Raw genomic sequence first — 17,856 nt, forward strand, 5'->3', positions numbered from 1 at the left:
TTGTTTCCAATTTGGCCCCATAATTTCTCGCGCTTTTCGATTTAGTCCCCGCCAATGTGCTGCGTTTTAATGGAAAGGAATAATTGTTGTTTCGGTCCCCCTATGTTTTGTGCGCGCTCAAATAAGCCCTTTTCTCTTTATTTCCTTTCACATTTGCCCCAAAACTTTGTTATTAGTTCAATTTTAGTCCTTTTTTATTTGTTTTTGTTTCTTTATTAAATATTACATTTTTTGTATTTCAATATTATTATTATTATTATTATTATTGTACATTAGTGTATATCTTCATGTATGTACTTATATAATGTACGGATGCTTTTCTTTTTCATATTATTATTTTAATATATATATATTATATTTGTGTATATTATTATATATATTTTTAATGTTATGTATTGTATATTTCTTACTGTTCATATACTTTTATGTCGTTGTATATATATTTTATTATTAGTTATGTTTTCTTATATATACTATTTCATGTATGTAACATTATTAATATTCGTTTTCCACATTATTATGATATATATTATGTAAATATTTTAACATTATATTATATATGTATTTATATATTACGTATGTACATATACCTTTTAATATTATATTTTTATATTACGTAATATTATTTTAAATACTGTATTGTATATATATATCCTTAGTACCACGTTACATATATATTGTGTATATACTTGTTTTCTTACCCCTATTATATTCATTGTTAATACATTTATTTTTTTATACATGTATACATACCCTTTTTATAATATTATTTTTTACACATATATGTATATATTTTATTTTATTGTTGCTAGTTATGTACTTTTTTACTATCTTATATGTACTTCAAACACTATACGTATAATATATTTCTAACACTACTACCATTTATATAAATATTTTACGTATATACTCTTAATTATCTTCATATGTGTATTCATTGTATTCTTATTACGTTCTCGTATTCAATGCTAACATTGCATTTGATCTTGCATGCACGGTTATTATTTTCTAATATTATTGTCACCTCGATTATTTGTTTCAATATATGCCTAGCCCTATCATTTATTTATTTTTATTTCATATCAATTTATTTTGCATTATTTCAAAAATCATATACTTGTTTTGCTAATTAATTTCAATAAACAAGGAAATGTACCGATTAAACATTAAGTCATCGAGTTCATCGCTATGTTGGGTGAACGTCAATTGACTCGTGTTAAAACGGCATATCCTTCTCAAAAACCGGAATAAACTAAAATTTCTCGTTTTTTTTCGGATCATAACTAAACTTTACATTGAGTTCGCATTTTTGAAAATTAAGACAACATGTGTTTAACGAGATACCAATTTTGGGCGTCGCGAGGGTGCTAATACCTTCCTCGCGCGTAACCGACTCCCAAACCCTAATTTTCTCTGGATTTTCACGCAGACCTAAAATTACCTCTTTTTAGAAAAGCTTAAGAATAAAGTTTTCTAAAAAAGGAGAATTTTGTAGGTGTCCGATCACACCTAGGAAAAGGATCGGTGGCGACTCCCTCTTTATTTTAAAATCAAACTTCAGTTTTCAAACTTTTTCACTAGATTGCCACAATTAGTGACCCCGAATCCACCAAATTTTTACGTCGCTACATTAACACATCATTTTTGTAGTTTTTAATTACCTTGAGTCTTGAACTCAAATTTCAAAAGATTTGAGGTCAATATTCTGGGTTTAAGGTTCTTGATTCTGGGTTCAGGGATCAAGATAAAAAACTATCAAAATTATGTGTCAATTATATGAAAAAATTGTTGGAATGTCATTAAATAATTAGGAATGGGTCGTGGATGATGTGTTGGAATGATCCATAAAATAATTTCTTATCATTGATATATAATTTTGATAATTTTTTAACTTAAACTCTAAACCTCAAATCGAAATCTTGAACCTTGAACTATGAACTTGACTTTTTAATTTGGGGTTCAAGATTTATGGTTTATAGTTTTGAGTTTAAAGTTCGAGATTCAAGTTTAGAGTTTGAGATTGAAATTAAAAAAATTATATATCAATAATAATTATATATCAATAATATAAAAAATTATTAAAATATTATTAAATAATTAAAAAAGAATACAAAATAATGTAGCGCCCTATTTCATACATCTATTTCTCCCGCATAAAAAATAATATAAAGTAATTAAAGGAAAAGGGTGCAAATTATTTTCCCTTTTCCAATATGTGAATAAAATATTGAATATAGGCATCCAAATTACTTAGTCCAGTCAGGGAATCTGATACCTTCTTTTGTCGCATAAATCACCTACTTTTATTTTTATAAATATATTAATTATTTTTTTATCAATTTATAAAGTAAAAATTTATAAACTAAAATATACTCTAAATTTTAATACACTTCATATATTTGAAATTTTATCTCCTTATTTTTATTTTTAAGATTTTACTATTTTTAGTTTTTAAATTTAAAAATTCCGGTCCAATTGCTGCTATTGTTAAATTTCATTTATTAAATTTTTTGTCACATTTTTTTAATAATAAACTCTAAAAATATTGATTATGATTTTTTTAAAACACCGATTTAAATTTGTCATGATAAAAATCTTTTTATGTTGGAATAGTATTCCTAAGAAAAATTGATGTCGACATTTTAATTGAAATAGTTAACGGTTGTACCTATTTAGATTAACTCGTGATATTATAAAAGTAGTGGGAACAAATTATGTCAAAAAAATTAAAGTATATAAATTAAATTTAAGTTTCAACATAGTCTGAGGGTCAAACTTGAAATTTGACTATTGTCTTATAATGTAAAAAAAAAAAAAAGGGAGGCAAAACTAAATGAAAGGAGAAGTCACGTGTTGGCATTTAAGGCTTTTAGAACATTCAAATTATATATAGTCACGTAATATTTTAGATAAAAAAATTGATAATATTAATTATTCAAACTAACTAATAAAATTATAAAAATATCTCGACTAATTTATGTCAAAAATGAAGTATAGACGTTAAATCATTTAAGCATAATAGAAAAACTGAAACTAAAATTTAACTATTTTTCTAAGCATGGACATCACTTCTATATAGAGGCATATAGATTACTAGGTTAATATATACTCTAAATACTTGTACTTTTTGTACATTTAAAATTTAGGCCCCTATTTTTATTTCATAGAATTTGCTCCCTTTATTTTTCGGATTTAAATTTTTATTTCCAGTTACTAACAAAATTAAAATTATATTGTTAAATTCAAGTTTATTATAATGTTAATTTTTTAATTACGTGATTTTTCTATTTATTTCGAAGTACCACACCAACAAATTTAACAAAAAAAAAATTAACAGGGTTAACAATTAAGTTTGAATTTTAAATCTGAAAATTAAAGGGACTTAATTCCTAAAAATAAAAGTATGAGGACTAAATTTTAAATTTACAAAGAGTATCGGGACTTATAGCATATTATTATACTATTATTTAAGCCCTTGCTGTGTTGATGTCACGAGTAAACTAGGCACCAACTTGATTAGGTAAGTTACGAAAATGTCCTTCCATAATTAAAATAAGTTATATTGTTTAAGGGCACTTTAGTCTTTTTACTTTAACAAAAAAAACAATAAAAATATGTATATGGTAAGATTTGAATCCACACAAATTAAAATTTTAAAACCTTAAATTTACCACTAACCCAAACCTTCATTTTATTTTATTTTATATCTCTATCAATTATATATCTATATTTTATACTTACTATTATTTGTATCCCTAATTGAGTTGGTGTCACGAATCAACTGGACACCAACTCAATTAAAGAAATTACAGAAATATTCTTTCGTAATTAAAATAAATTATATTACTTGAGGATACTTTAATATTTTTACTTCTCAACTATATTGGTTGAAGTGCATTTAAATGATATTTGATTCACTCAATTTTCTAAAAACAATTAATTTATATTTTTAAAGGTGTTGATCCATACATTCGTTCATGAATTAAGTTAAAATTGCTATCAAATTCGTTCTTTATCTAACACTTGTTCAAATAGACACCCTTATTTTCATTGTCTTTAAAAAAAAAATTATATAACAATTGTCAAATTTTTAATTTCGGACTCTATATTTTGTTTAATTTTGAAATTAATTTTCTTTAATTTTTAATATAATTTGGTACCTAAATTTTTATAATGTCATTAGTTAGTCTAAATATGTTATTCTGATTAAAACGTTGAGTGAATTTTTAAGAATTTCTAATACTGTTAAAACTATCAATTAAATTCAAATCCATTACAGCGTCATTTTTTTATTGCATGAAATGTGTAATATTTTAATTTCAATATGTCATAGCAGATAATTTAACCAAAAAAAATTAACAGTGCTAATAACTGAATAGAAAAAATGTAAACGAACTAAATCCCTGAAATATTAAATTTCAAATGTACACAAAACATATGGATTTGGAGCATATTTTCACATTCAAATTTAATAATACCTCTATACATTTTTATCTATATATACTAATATTAAGAATTTGATTAAGTTAGTGTTACTTATCAATTGAATCCCAAAAAAATTATAAAATTACCAAAAGCCCATTCATTTTACAAAATAATAAATGTTATTTTGAGATAATTTATATCTTTTTACATTTTGATAAACCTAGAAAAATACATACACATCACAGTTCACTATCTCAACTTTATCGTTTTAATCAAATCCATATTTAATTTTTATATCAAATTTATTTATAACTCTATTATATAATTTTTTCACCCACATCTAATATATCTATAATTAAAAACCCATATAACTAAAGATATCCAAACAGTTAGTTCAATTGTTATATGAATTGAACTACCATTAACGGAAGTTCTAAAACTCTTAACCGGTTCTCAATCCAAAAATAACATAATGACAACAATAAACTAAAAACATAAAAACAAACATTACATAAAAATTAACGAAAACACTAAATTAAAAACATTATATTAATATTATTTTTTATAATATTTTTTTGGATAAAATTTAAAATTATATATGAATTTTGATTTAATGTGCAATTGTATATATGAACTTTAATTTGGTACAATTATAAACGTGAAACTCTAATTGTGGTTCAAATGTATACTTCAAGCTTTAATTTTTTATTTAATTATGCACATTTAAAGAAAGAAAGAAATCAATTTATTTTTATATTGGATAAATATAATTATTTATGTGTGCAATATATAAACATAAAATGATTTATATCAATAATTGGATCAAGTCAAAATTTCATGTATAAAATTGCATAAAATCAAAGTTCATAAATAAAATTGCACATTAAACCATAATTCATGTATAGTTTTGAGATTTATCCTTATTTTTTAGGGCTATTATATCAATAGTTACAACCCCACCCAACTTCAAAAAAATCTTTATCTTGAATTAATTTTGATAATCGATCAATTAATCAAATTAATTTAATTCAAATGATTAATTCGATTTCAACATACCTACAGAAATTATCTTTAAAATATCAGATTAATACATTTTCAGAAGAGAAAAATTTTGACACTACCATGAAATAACTTTTAATATTACCAAAAGAGATTCATTTAGGAAATCATTTCTAATAGATAATATTTATGATAGTCAATGTTAGTATTATGATAGTCAATGTGATAACTCATGTATTTCATAGAAACTAAATAAACATGATGCAAAATAACAAATAAATATTATTTCAAAACAATTAAAAAATAGTGAATTGAGTTTTAATTTGATTGGCATAGTCATTTGTTGCCAATGCATAAGAACGTGGATTCGAGTGCGTTGAAGCACAATATCTTCTTATTTTATAAGTTAATGAGGGATCATGGGTAATTCTAGTTCTAGATATTATGTAAACAAAACAAATATTATCAAAATCTATAATAAAATAGATTAAAAAAATTAACCAAAAATTTAACAACGTTATATAATAATAACTAAAAAAAGCACCATATTATATTTTCTGCCTTAAACTAATATTTAAAAAAATCTAATTAATACAAAACAACAAACAACTAAAATTATATCAACAACAACGTTAGAAACTCTAAATACGAGTTTTAACCACAACTCTATCCCGGAAATATGAACGAAAAGTTAATTTTTATGTCCTTACAACATAACTATATATATATATCAAGTACTTCTGCGACATTTTGATGCAGCACTCAAAATCCTTCTCCCAAATGGAGAACTTTGAAGAAATGAATAATGCTTTCGAATCAGACAGTGAATAGCATTGTGTATACCTAAATTTGCATGTCCCTGTTTTCAATTTTAAAAAAATAGAATCATAAAAAATAACTAAAAAATGGAAATCCTGAATGAAAATAAATATTTAATTTTGATGTTGTAATTTATAAAATGAAAGTGTCTCTATTTGCATTTATTATTAATTTTCCATATCTTTTCATTATTAGAATGATTGGTGGTCTAATCAATTCAACTGTTAGTTCATTTTTTGCATAGACTCTAACTATAAAACAAGTATGATTAATTGCATTATGCATCCCTAAATTATAGACCAAATTATAAACTTGTCACTAGAGTACTATCAAGAGAGTGTGTATTAATTATACTAGAGTTCGAAATGTTCTAATGTATTGTTTCAATCAAGTCTTTGTTACAATCAAATCTTTTCAGCTGTCTAGTTGTTAGCTTCGACAATGTAGTTCAAAAATTCAATTAAATCGTTTTGAAATTTAAGACCAATTTAAAATTTGACTCGATATTAACTCTAATATAATTATTCCTTATATATTTATATAAATTCATGAAAATAAAAACAGAAATGGGTATTAAAAAGATCAATACCTTGGAAGCCCACAAAGCTGATTGAATAACAAAGTTGCCATAGTCATGCCCAAAGACCTTTAAATAATCTGGATCATTTAGAATCTCTATGATAACCCTTGCAGAGAGTTGTTCCTCAGATTCTTTCATACATTTCTCAACCACATTGCTGCCATACTTGCTATAACAAAGGCTCACAAAGCTTCCTTGAAGCTGCCCTATTATCATTGATGTAACCCAAGGTAACCCCATCTGAAGCACAAATTGTACAACATAGTTCCTAAAAAACAATTACAGGAATAGGGTTAGGATACGGTCAGTTAGATAAAAAAAAAGTTAAAGATTTCGATATTCAAAAACGAACCCATATTTGTCCTCGGAAAGAAACAAGGCATTCGCCACAATTCGAACCAAGAAATGCCCACTAACTTCGTCATTGGCATGGGTCAAACATTGTTGCAAGGCACAACAGCCGCTTTTGTTAATTGCAATGTCCACACAATGTTGTATAATTCCATCCATAAGATGCTGTCCATACAAATAAAACCCTTTTTTAAATAAGTATTAGATACGAATATGTATTAACAATTACATACCATTGTTTCTTCACTCGAGAATTTTTTCAAGCATGGTTCAAATATATGATGACCATTGCTGTCTTTTGCCAAGGTAATAGCAATAGGTTTCAAAGCTGACAGAAGAATGCATTTTTGTTCTTGGATGTTGATTATCTCAATAAATTTCTGAATTGTCCGACTCCTTCAACAATGAAAGGAAAAGTAAATTACATCAGATCAAATTGTATACTTTATACTAACATACAAAAATTAATTTATAGTAACTAGGGTTAAATCTAATATCTATGGGTATAAATTATTAATCATATTTCTATCAACATTACCAAGACTAGATTAAGAGCAAATTAAATCCACATGATCATGACATAGAAGACACTTAAATCTATCCTTAAAAGTATAAAATCTCAAGTTTATTTCAAGTTTTGTATTTAAGATTCCATCCTAAATGGATTGAGAAATGAGTGTTAATATTTCTGAATTGTCCAACTCCTTCAACAATAAAAGAAAAAGCAAATTACATCAGATCAAATCCTATACCTCGTGTCAACATACAAAATTTAATTTATAATAACTAGGGTTAAATCTTATATCTATGGGTATCAAAATCATTGATCATATTTCTATCAAACATTACTAAAACTAGATTTAGTGCAAACATCATCATGACATCGAACATACTTAAATCTATCTTAAAAGTATAAAATTTTAAGTTTATTTCAAGTTTTATGTTTAAGATTTGATTCTATCTTAAATGGATTGAGATATGAGTGTTAATATTTCAATTTAAGATTTAGTCTTTCAACTATGCCGAAACCTAAATATGATCCTCATTCGACCCCAAGCATGCTAAACTCTATAATCAAAACTGATATATATATATTCTTACCCGTAGAGATTGGTGCAAACTTGAAAGAACCTTTGATGGCTCCTAATGAGTAAGAGAAGAAGCTGGGTCCTTTGTTCATTGTTGATGGCTTTGAATAGTTTCTGAATGAGATAATTGGCAAACCGATGAACCATCAGTTCATGCAAGTGATCTTTCACTTCCATGAAAATCATGTCGATTTCCCCACGCGTTAATACTTCATTATCCAGTTTCTTCTGGAAGGCAAGGCACCTGTCTCGATCTTTCGCCACCGTGCAAATATCCCCAGCTTTCAGCTCCGTCAACGGCGGAATATAATAATAACTCGAATTCTCTCGAGGAAGCTGTCGAGGAGGAGGGGAATGAAGAGGTTGGTGATGATGATCATGCATTGATGGTCGCATCATAGTAGATCCGAGGCCATTGACGGACCGCATCGGATCGCACAGGTTGTAAGGTCGTTCGGAAGGCGGAGTCCTTCGTTGCGTGTTGGTGTCGAAGTCGAACACGTTGTGTTCGATAAAAGTACTGGGAGAATAATTTGGTGATCGGTCGACGACCATGTTTTGACTTGGAAGAGACCTTAATACATGGCGACCATTGAAGCTATTCTCAGGAAACAACCCAATTGGTGCTGGACCAAAATCCGACCCAACAATCCTCGTGGGGTTTTCAATGTCGTTTAAATTCAATTGACTGAAACGATCATCGAGTGAAGACTGTTGAAATCCAAAGACACGAACATCATGATGGCTTTGTAACCCTTGGGAGAAATTAGGGTTTGAAAAACCAGCGGAAGAGCTATCGTTAAAGGGGAATTCCTGGTTTTCCTCGGTGGGATCCCCCATGAATGCAATTTGAAGACCTTGTGTATATGAGTTACGGTCCATGGATGATGACAAAAAATTCAGAAAAACAAAGGAAAATTATGTGTTTTGAAGTGGTTGGAACTGAGGGAACACCCCCAAAAACAAGGGGTTTAAAGAGAAGCTATATTAGAGCGAAATAGATAGGAAGAAGAGTTTGAATCAAACAAAGAAACATAGAAATAAATATATTAATTAATATATGTTTCACACTCACAAGGAATCTTATCATGATTCAATAATTTCGTACATGTAAATCCCTAAAATTAATCATTCTACAATTCTTTTTATATAAATTATAATTATTTTGTCTTAAAAATATATTTTTATGCTGTTTGAGTCTTAAGCTCGATTGCCACTCAATCAATATAGACGTTGTTAACAATATAAGAGGACTTGCAGTTCAAGTGTGCTGGAAGGCTATGGGCATGGGCATTATCCTCCTATTTATGGATTGGGGTATGCTATGAGTAATTTTATATATTGTGTTAAAAAAGAGCAGATATAATTATTAGAACTTATAATGATATTGTTCAATATATATATTTGCATGTCGATTGAGTCTTAACTCCATTAACATCGACATTGTTGCCATTTAAGGGTTGAGGAAAGACAATACCAAAAAAATATTTTTCATTAAATAATAAAAAAAACATTTTTTTTGTTGACAATGTTAGAATTATATGTTTATAATTTCCAAAAATAAATTAGGGACTTTTATAGGTAGATTCAGTAGTAATAACATCATACATAATTGTTTAAGCTCGATTTAATTTAAAATATGAGTTTTTAATTTTGCTAAATCAGGTTTTGCTCAGCGACAGTGTTAGCCTTTGGGCCTATTATCGCGCCCACCTTTTTCTTCTTTCATCAACCATTTCTTTTTTTTGTTCTTCTTCTCATTCACTATATATGTATTCTCTCTTTTCGGTTTGCAGATCTATTTTGCGGGTATCTTTCTTGCCGCCACAAGTTATGATGGACAAATAACAGTGCCTGTTGTTCACTAAAACTCCATCGACCACCAATAGTTTTTCTTGAAAAAAATTATAATATTTGAATTGATAAATAATTTAATGTGTTTTAATTATATTTAACACTTTGAATAAATTTATTATTTTACACTAATTATAGTTTAAAAAACACAAATTAAAAAAAATAATTAAAAATTAAACACGTAAAATCACACATAACGCATGTAACATTAAAAATTAGTATTTGTAAATGATTAACCTGAAGCCATTTATATCATCCATGTTTTTTTTTATTTTTTAAAAATATATATACTAATTTCTTTAATATTTAGCAAATATATACATTACCACTATTATATATTTTTAGCACTTATATCACCTATTTATATCATGCACGTGACAAAGGTCAGAAACGACAATCATCTCAACCATATGGGTCAAATACGATAATTATCTAGTGGCATGAATCAGACATGTACTACTATTCTAAAGCGATGACATTATTGGGATAGAGGCGAAGCCATAATTTTTTTTAGGGGAGCTAAAATGTAATTTTATATTTACTAATTTAAATTTTTTTAAAAAATTTAAAAGCCTAAAATATAATTTTACATTTTAGGGGGGCCGGTGCCCATGCTAACCCCTAACTACGCCCCTGGATTGGAACTAATTTCTAATAGCAAGAAACATGTCAGCATAGTTAATGTTTAACACTCATTGGTAGGATCGGAACACAACATTTCGAAAATAAATTTAAAACTATATAAAAATATTGAATTACCCATAACGAAACATGTTCAATATAATAAATAATATTTAATAAGTGTAATTTAATACGAATGGAAATAATGATTTTATCTAAAAATTTATTATTTTAAACATTAATTCAGTACCATAATAAATAATAAAAAGGTATTTTCTATCTGTTTAAAAGTTTATCTCCGTTTGGTATTTTTATATATATTATAAATAAATAGATATAAAATATAGATATGGATAAATATAGTTAAATTATATATAAATGATAAAATATCAAACATTATTATTATAAAAAATATTAAATTTAAAATATAGATTCAATCCTATCTAATCCATGAATGCATTTTAGGCCCAAGCCCATTTAATTATTAAAAATAAGAAAGAACATTCTATTCTAACTTCCACCTAAATTTGTTCATGAGTTGGGATAAGAGAATTTAGACAAAAATATAGATTTGAACAAAAAAGTAAGGTCTATTTTCTAAACAGGCTAGGTTTCAGTTAAGCTTTTTTTTGCTCGGGCATGGCCCAACTTGAATTTGCAAAACAATTAACTCATAAGGACCACTATTGTATAATCATTCATCAACAGATGCCGCTTCCCAGATCAGGTAAAAGTGCAAACCTATAACTACAGAACTAGGAATAACGGCATCAGAAATAATATTATTTCCGTAAAGTAGAGATATAGAAACAGGTTCACGAATAACATCAATATCTACTGGAGGGGCAGCAATGAATGCGATAATAAATACAAAAGTTGCGGTCAATAATGTAGAGATTATCAAAACACCAAACCATCCGATGTAAAAACTGTTTTCAGTGTTGGTTATCCAATTACAAAAGCGACCCCACAGGCTTTCAATTTCACGTCTCTCTAAAATTGCAGTCATAGTATAATCTTGATTTAATTAATCATTAAGGACTCCCAAGCGCACAAATTATCTAGAACTAGATAATTAAAGACTTGTTATTCAACAGTATAACATGACTTATATACCCGTGCATTTTAGTGTTTTTCGTATTATATTATTTAAATTTATTTTTATATAAAAATAATATAAAAAATTAATATAAGTAAATTTGGGTTTTAACATTTGAATTTATGCAAAATTTTAGACCCAAGGGCCTAATTTTTTTCCTTGAACCGGCCCGGCAGACAACTCTATTCCCACCTCTTTTTTGCCTATATTCTTTTGTTTCCCTCTTTTCCTTCTTCAATCTCATCGCGCGCAGCGCAAAAAATCTCCCTCTCTTTTCTCTTTCTCTCTCTGTATATTTCGCTCAACGCGCGAGATTCAAGGTCAGTTCATCTAAAACACCTTTTTTTATCCTTTTCCTTTTAGGGTATTTATTTGCTTTCTTGTTTGGTTACTGAGAAAAAGAAAACACAGGCTAAGAAAAAAAGTCAAGAAAAGATGCCGAACGGTGGAAGTTTTTGATCTTTTCCTTTACGGAGCTGATAATGTTAGCTTGGGTTACTTGCTTTTTGTGTTCTGAGTTTGGGGTTTTCCTTTTTAATGTACGTATGTTTCGTGCTTGGTGTAAGTTTTCTTTTTATTTGTTTTAAGTTGTTTGAGTGATTTTTTTTTGTTTGATGGAACTGAATGAAAATTTACCTCTAGGGATTTGATTTAGAATGTGCTACCTCGATGTTAAAGATTTGTTCTTTTAATTGCTGAAAAGAATTTTTTTTTTGAAGTCAAAGTAATATTTAGTGCAGGACAATGGTTGTGAATTAAGGAGCTATACGTTTGAGAATGCATATTCTGAAATGTGTATTGGGGGGCTAAAACAAATTTTAGTAGTTTGCGGAAGGTGAAAATTTTGTTTTAAAAGGGCTTAAATTGAGTACTTTATAATTGAAAGGGACTGAAGTTAATATTGTACCACTTAGCTAGGAGTTGCCTTGGTCTCCCTCTAGCCCCTGAGTTTTGGTAGCTTATTCTGCTTTCGTTTTGGTCAAGAATTTGTCATGTCAAGCTAATAAAATAATGTTCAAAGGTATAAAATATAGGGTCGGGTTCATCACATTTGGTTTAGGGGCTAGCTTGGAGAAATAAATAGTTGTATTTATTTGTGTCTGGTAATCTTCGGTCATTAGCCTATAAGTAACCAAGTAGTAAAACTGACATTGGTCGGGTTTCTAATGAACCAATATCTTATAGTTTTTATTTTTTTTTATCTTATTCATTGTTAGTGGTCTATGTTTTCTGTAACCTTAGACTGTCCATAGTTAGTATTTTGATTATTTGGTTGGTTAATTGATGTTGGTCCCTGTAATATTTCCATCTTGCAGACTTTTGTTAGCTGAATTAGATTGTGAACTGTCTGCTGCTGGCACGAAAGCAACATAAAACTTTCTTACAAATTTTGATTGGTAAGAGGTCTTTTTGTTGTCAATTTATTTATTTGTTAAAATTAAAAATTCCCAACTTATTGCGATAATATCGGTGTTGGCATGTGGCATTTTTAGCCTTCTAATTGATATGATCGAGGTTGGACATACGGGCGGTTCTTCATCTCAAGCAAACAGTGAAAATGGGAACCATTCCCATTTGCACCCTGAAGAAAGTACATCTGAACTGGCCAATGAATTTCGTACTGAATGGTTACTTACTGAAGCAAATGGTTCTGGATTTATGAACACAGAAACATCAGAAGAGACTGCTGAACATTCCCAACCACTTTGTAATGATTTGTCCAAGAATACTATTAGTGAAAGTTTAGGGTTGTTACCCGAAGATTCAAGCAAGAACATCCAGGCTGATCAGATTTCATCTCCCCAACTTTGTAGTGCAGAGCCAACATTTAGCTCTGGTGAACTGCCAGAGCAGCAACAGCAGCTTGATTCTCAAAGTTTACCCAATGGTATAGGAAATAGTTTATCTGCTGGTGTTTCTAATGAAGGCATGGAATTGAATCCCAAAGATATAATCATGGGTAATGGTGGCAAGCATTTACAATTACCTTCTAAAGATGCAAACCCTTTAGGATTGCCTCAAGAACTTGCTTCAACAAATCCTACCATTCAACAACCAGATCGCCATTGTGAAGACATCTCCAAAGATTCTGGCCTGGAACAGCATGAAACAACACCTAAAAATTTGGTTAAGAATTCTGGCCAACGCAAGGGTGGAAAAACTTCCAAACAAGTACAGAAAAAAAATCTAAGAGCTTTGAGAAGCAGTGACAGGGTTTTGCGCTCAAAATCAGAAGAGAAATCTAAAGCTACCGAGTCGAGCAAGAAATCTACTGCTACTGAGTCGAGCAAGAAATCTACTGCTACTGAGTTGAGCAAGAAATCTACTGCTACTGAGTCGAGCAAGAAATCTACTGCTACTGAGTCGAGCAAGAAATCTACTGCTACTGAGTCGAGCAAGAAATCTACTGCTACTGAGTCGAGAAAGAAATCTAGTGCTACTGAGTCGAGCAAGAAATCTACTGCTACTGAGTCGAGCAAGAAACCTACTGCTACTGAGTCAAGCAAGAAATCTACTGCTACTGAGTCAAGCAAGAAATCTACTGGTACTGAGTCGAGCAATAATTTGACCAATGTTGATCCTAGCAAGCAGCAAAAAAGGAAGAAGAGGAAGAGGGAGAAGGAGAAGGAAGAAAAAAAAGAAGTTTCTGATGAATATTTAAGAATCAGGAAGCATCTTAGGTATTTATTGAATCGAATAAGCTATGAGCGAAGTCTGATTGCTGCATATTCTGCAGAAGGCTGGAAGGGACTAAGGTGTGTTTGTTATACCATTTTATGTTGTATCTCTTTGCTACAATGTTGTTTATGAGCTAATTATCATTACAATGTCACAAAATGTTTAAGCATCTAACAATGCCTTATAATATTCACTGTCTGATATTACCTGCATACTACCGTGGATAGCTAATGTCTGTTTGTTGCTTTGGAATGTTTGTGTAACCTGCAGCCTAGAAAAGTTAAAGCCAGAGAAGGAGCTTCAACGTGCTGCATCTGAAATTCTTCGACGTAAATTGAAAATTAGAGATTTATTTCAACGTATTGAGTCATTGTGTACCGAAGGAAGGCTTGCAGAATCTTTATTTGATTCTGAAGGAGAAATTGACAGTGAGGATGTAGGAAAAGCATAATTATAAGCATTGTTCATATATTCTTAGTTGCTATTTTCTCATTAATTATAATAATTTAAGTCTTGGAAATGGAAATGCGTAGACATAAAATCCTTTAATTGCAGATATTCTGCGCATTATGCGGGTCCAAAGACATTCCTGCCAACAATGATATCATACTTTGTGATGGTGCTTGTGACCGAGGATTCCATCAATATTGCTTGCAACCACCTTTGCTAAAAGAAGACAGTAATATTCTTCCGTTACCTACTTGATGGTACTAATTTGATATATTGGGTTTTGAATTGTTTTAATCTTGATAATACTTTTCTTTTGCGCCTCCTCTCTCGTGTTACAGTTCCTCCAGATGATGAGGGTTGGCTATGCCCCGGATGTGATTGCAAATTTGATTGTATCGAATTAGTTAATGAATCTCAAGGAACAAATTTTTCTCTTGAAGACAGTTGGGAGGTCAATAATGGTTTTTCTTTCTTTTCATTAGTTAGTACATTGAACTTTATTTTATTCCTCATCGAGCTCCTTTCTATCAACAGAAAGTCTTTCCAGAGGCAGCTGTAGCTGCAGGGGGACAAAATCAGGATCCTAACTATGGATTACCTTCAGATGATTCTGATGACAATGATTATAATCCTGATATTTCAGAAAATGACGAAAAGGATCAGGAAGATGAGTCAAGTTCTGATGAATCTGATTTCACTTCTGCATCTGATGAAGTGGAAGTGCCAGCCAAAGTTGATCCTTATTTGGGGCTTCCATCTGACGATTCTGAGGATGATGATTATAACCCTGATGGTCCGGATCAGGATCATGACAATGTGGCTAAGTCGGAAAGTTCAAGTTCAGATTTTTCCTCTGATTCTGATGATCTTGGTGCTATGTTAGTAGATGATATTTCTTCTCAAAAAGGTCACATGTCTAATGGTTCTTCCAGAAAATCCAAGAGTAAAAAACCTAAGCTCAGTGGAAAGAAGTCTTTGAACAGTGAGGTGTTAACAACAATGGAACCAGCTTCCGGAGAAGATGATGCTACTGTTTCTGAGAAACGAAGCATTCCAAGGTTGGACTACAAAAGGCTATATGATGTGAGTGCCATTTTACAGACATGATTCTCTTCCGTCATTAAATCAGCTCCTTTTTTTTCCCGCATTTAGGAAACTGGTGAAGATCCATTGTCGTCATAGATCATCTGACTTTGTGCTTGATGGAGTCTGTCCTAAGTTGCTTATATGCGGTGTCCTTTCATCTGTTCAATCATCTGATGTCTTGGTCATTTCCTTTGTGATTTGCTCGTCTTTCTTTTTGTGTACATACAGGAGACATATGGCAATGTTCCTTCTAGTTCCAGTGATGACGAAGATTGGAACGATGGCACAGCACCAAGAAAAAAGAAGATACGTAATGCTGAAGTGGCTACAACATCAGCAAATGGAAATGCTTCTCCAACTGGTAGTGTCTCGGTTTCCAATGGTTTAAAGAAGAACCCAGGAGAGAAGCGTGCACCTAGGAGAAGCGCCAATGGTTTAAAGCAGAACCGAGGAGAGCAGCATACACCTAAGAGAAGTGCCAATGGTTTAAAGCAGAAACCAGAAGAGGATCATACACCTAGAAGATGCACTCGGAAGAAGTCAAATCAGAAGGGTACTGCTAGATCACCTGCTAAATTACCCAAAGCCACTCCTAAATCACCTGCTAAATTACCGGAACCCACTCCCACACCTGGTTCAAGCGGTAAAAAGGCTGGTTCATCAACATATAAAAGACTAGGAGAAGCCGTAACGCAGGTAAATATGGGGTTCTTATAAGAGTTCTATAAAATCACGAACAAGACAAAAAACTTGAGTATAATCAAGCTTCTGATTGTGAAACAGTAGAGATTAATTTGATTGTTATTTATTAATTTCATGGAGATCTTGTTTTGCAGGGACTTCAAAGTTCCTTTAAGCAAAATCAGTACCCTGATCGAGCAATGAAAGAGAGTTTGGCTAAAGAGCTTGGAATTACGTTCCGACAGGTCTTTAGCTCATCAACATGGTTTTGTTTGTTCTTCTGGTTTTTCATTTTCGGGCTTCTTATATAGAAAGACTTGTGTGCAGGTTAGCAAATGGTTTGAAAATGCTCGCTGGTTCTTCAACAATTCAAATAATGTTTCTGGAGCATCACCCAAAAAAGTTGCAGGTAATGATATTACCCCATCGGCTCGTCGAAAGAAGTGAAAAAGAACTGGAGATATGATAAAATGGTGTCCTGGAATTCAGGCTGTTGATGTAGTTTCAAAATCATGATAAGAGATTCAAAAATCTTTATATCGAATGCAACATGGAAGGCGATGAATTTGTTGGTTGAGAATGAATTTTACAGAAAATTTTAACTCTTTTGTTGTCTGTATTTTGTAATTTACTGATTCAAAAGAACCTTTTAAGACGAAACAAGTAGGGATTTAATCACGGTTTTATGAAAGCTTGAACTCGATTCGAAGTTTGGTTTAAGTTTCAGTTGAGGTGTTTAACCGAATGTGATTCGGTAATTTTTGAGTTGAGTTTGAGTCAAGTTGGAGCAGTTGAAGCTAAGGTCATTGTATGATACAATTATCCAAGTTCACTAAACGATTCCGAGGATTCAGCTTGAAAGAACGAATGGGAATGGGATTAATAGTATCTTGTGTGGCAACGTCGGTGGGGAGCAAGCGGCCAGCCACCGCAACAAGGTTTGGCTCATCAATCTCATGTATGCTTAAATTTGTAGCTATTAGTCTCTGTATTCTGCTAAAGTTCAGAATTTTTTCTACTATTCCGGTTCTGTTAAACTCAGTTAAGTTTTGTTATTTTCGAAAATTGATATCCTAAAATTATTATCGCGTTGAAATATATAAGGATTTGGAATTTTAAAATTC

General features: G+C 30.4%; 3 protein-coding genes across 7 annotated transcripts; 1 reads left to right on the top strand and 2 right to left on the bottom strand.

The window, feature by feature from the left end:
- Nucleotides 1-5,924: 5,924 nt before the first annotated feature.
- On the bottom strand, nt 5,925-9,249 carry LOC107947416 (pumilio homolog 12). The gene is made up of 5 exons (XM_016882084.2): nt 8,276-9,249; nt 7,408-7,570; nt 7,176-7,339; nt 6,833-7,091; nt 5,925-6,283 (listed from the first exon to the last, which is right to left on the bottom strand). Exons 1-5 carry the CDS (start codon nt 9,142-9,144, stop codon nt 6,155-6,157), a joined length of 1,584 nt encoding a protein of 527 aa, XP_016737573.2. The 5' UTR covers nt 9,145-9,249; the 3' UTR covers nt 5,925-6,154.
- A 2,182-nt stretch (nt 9,250-11,431) lies between these two features.
- LOC121228113 (photosystem II protein D1) lies at nt 11,432-11,746 on the bottom strand. Its single transcript, XM_041111257.1, has one exon. It carries the CDS (start codon nt 11,744-11,746, stop codon nt 11,432-11,434), a length of 315 nt encoding a protein of 104 aa, XP_040967191.1.
- Nucleotides 11,747-12,027: 281 nt separating this feature from the next.
- On the top strand, nt 12,028-17,750 carry LOC107945144 (homeobox protein HAT3.1). Of its 5 annotated transcripts, none has more exons than XM_041111628.1 (11): nt 12,040-12,156; nt 12,248-12,397; nt 13,153-13,233; nt 13,330-14,592; nt 14,786-14,951; nt 15,071-15,194; nt 15,304-15,416; nt 15,500-16,048; nt 16,280-16,747; nt 16,888-16,977; nt 17,060-17,750. In XM_041111628.1, the coding sequence occupies exons 4-11, from the start codon at nt 13,343-13,345 to the stop codon at nt 17,177-17,179; spliced, it is 2,880 nt and encodes a 959-aa protein (XP_040967562.1). In that variant the 5' UTR covers nt 12,040-12,156; nt 12,248-12,397; nt 13,153-13,233; nt 13,330-13,342; the 3' UTR covers nt 17,180-17,750. The 5 variants fall into 5 exon arrangements, with proteins under 5 accessions (XP_016734492.2, XP_040967562.1, XP_016734494.2 ...); XM_016879005.2 differs by having other exon boundaries at nt 12,248-12,375; XM_016879006.2 differs by having other exon boundaries at nt 12,055-12,156; nt 12,239-12,397.
- Nucleotides 17,751-17,856: the final 106 nt, after the last annotated feature.

This window comes from Gossypium hirsutum, chromosome A04 (genome assembly GCF_007990345.1).
Source record: "Gossypium hirsutum isolate 1008001.06 chromosome A04, Gossypium_hirsutum_v2.1, whole genome shotgun sequence".
NCBI lineage: Eukaryota > Viridiplantae > Streptophyta > Magnoliopsida > Malvales > Malvaceae > Gossypium > Gossypium hirsutum.

Coding starts and splice junctions, on each gene's coding strand:
- LOC107947416 (XM_016882084.2), bottom strand. CDS start 9,144: ATGGACCGTAACTCATATACACAAGGTCTTCAAATTGCATTCATGGGG. Junction 7,571..8,275: donor GTTTGCACCAATCTCTACGG/GTAAGAATATAT, acceptor TCATTGTTGAAG/GAGTCGGACAATTCAGAAAT. Junction 7,340..7,407: donor TCTCGAGTGAAGAAACAATG/GTATGTAATTGT, acceptor TTGTATGGACAG/CATCTTATGGATGGAATTAT.
- LOC121228113 (XM_041111257.1), bottom strand. CDS start 11,746: ATGACTGCAATTTTAGAGAGACGTGAAATTGAAAGCCTGTGGGGTCGC.
- LOC107945144 (XM_016879003.2), top strand. CDS start 13,343: ATGATCGAGGTTGGACATACGGGCGGTTCTTCATCTCAAGCAAACAGT. Junction 15,195..15,303: donor ACCTTTGCTAAAAGAAGACA/GTAATATTCTTC, acceptor CTCGTGTTACAG/TTCCTCCAGATGATGAGGGT. Junction 16,748..16,887: donor TAGGAGAAGCCGTAACGCAG/GTAAATATGGGG, acceptor CTTGTTTTGCAG/GGACTTCAAAGTTCCTTTAA.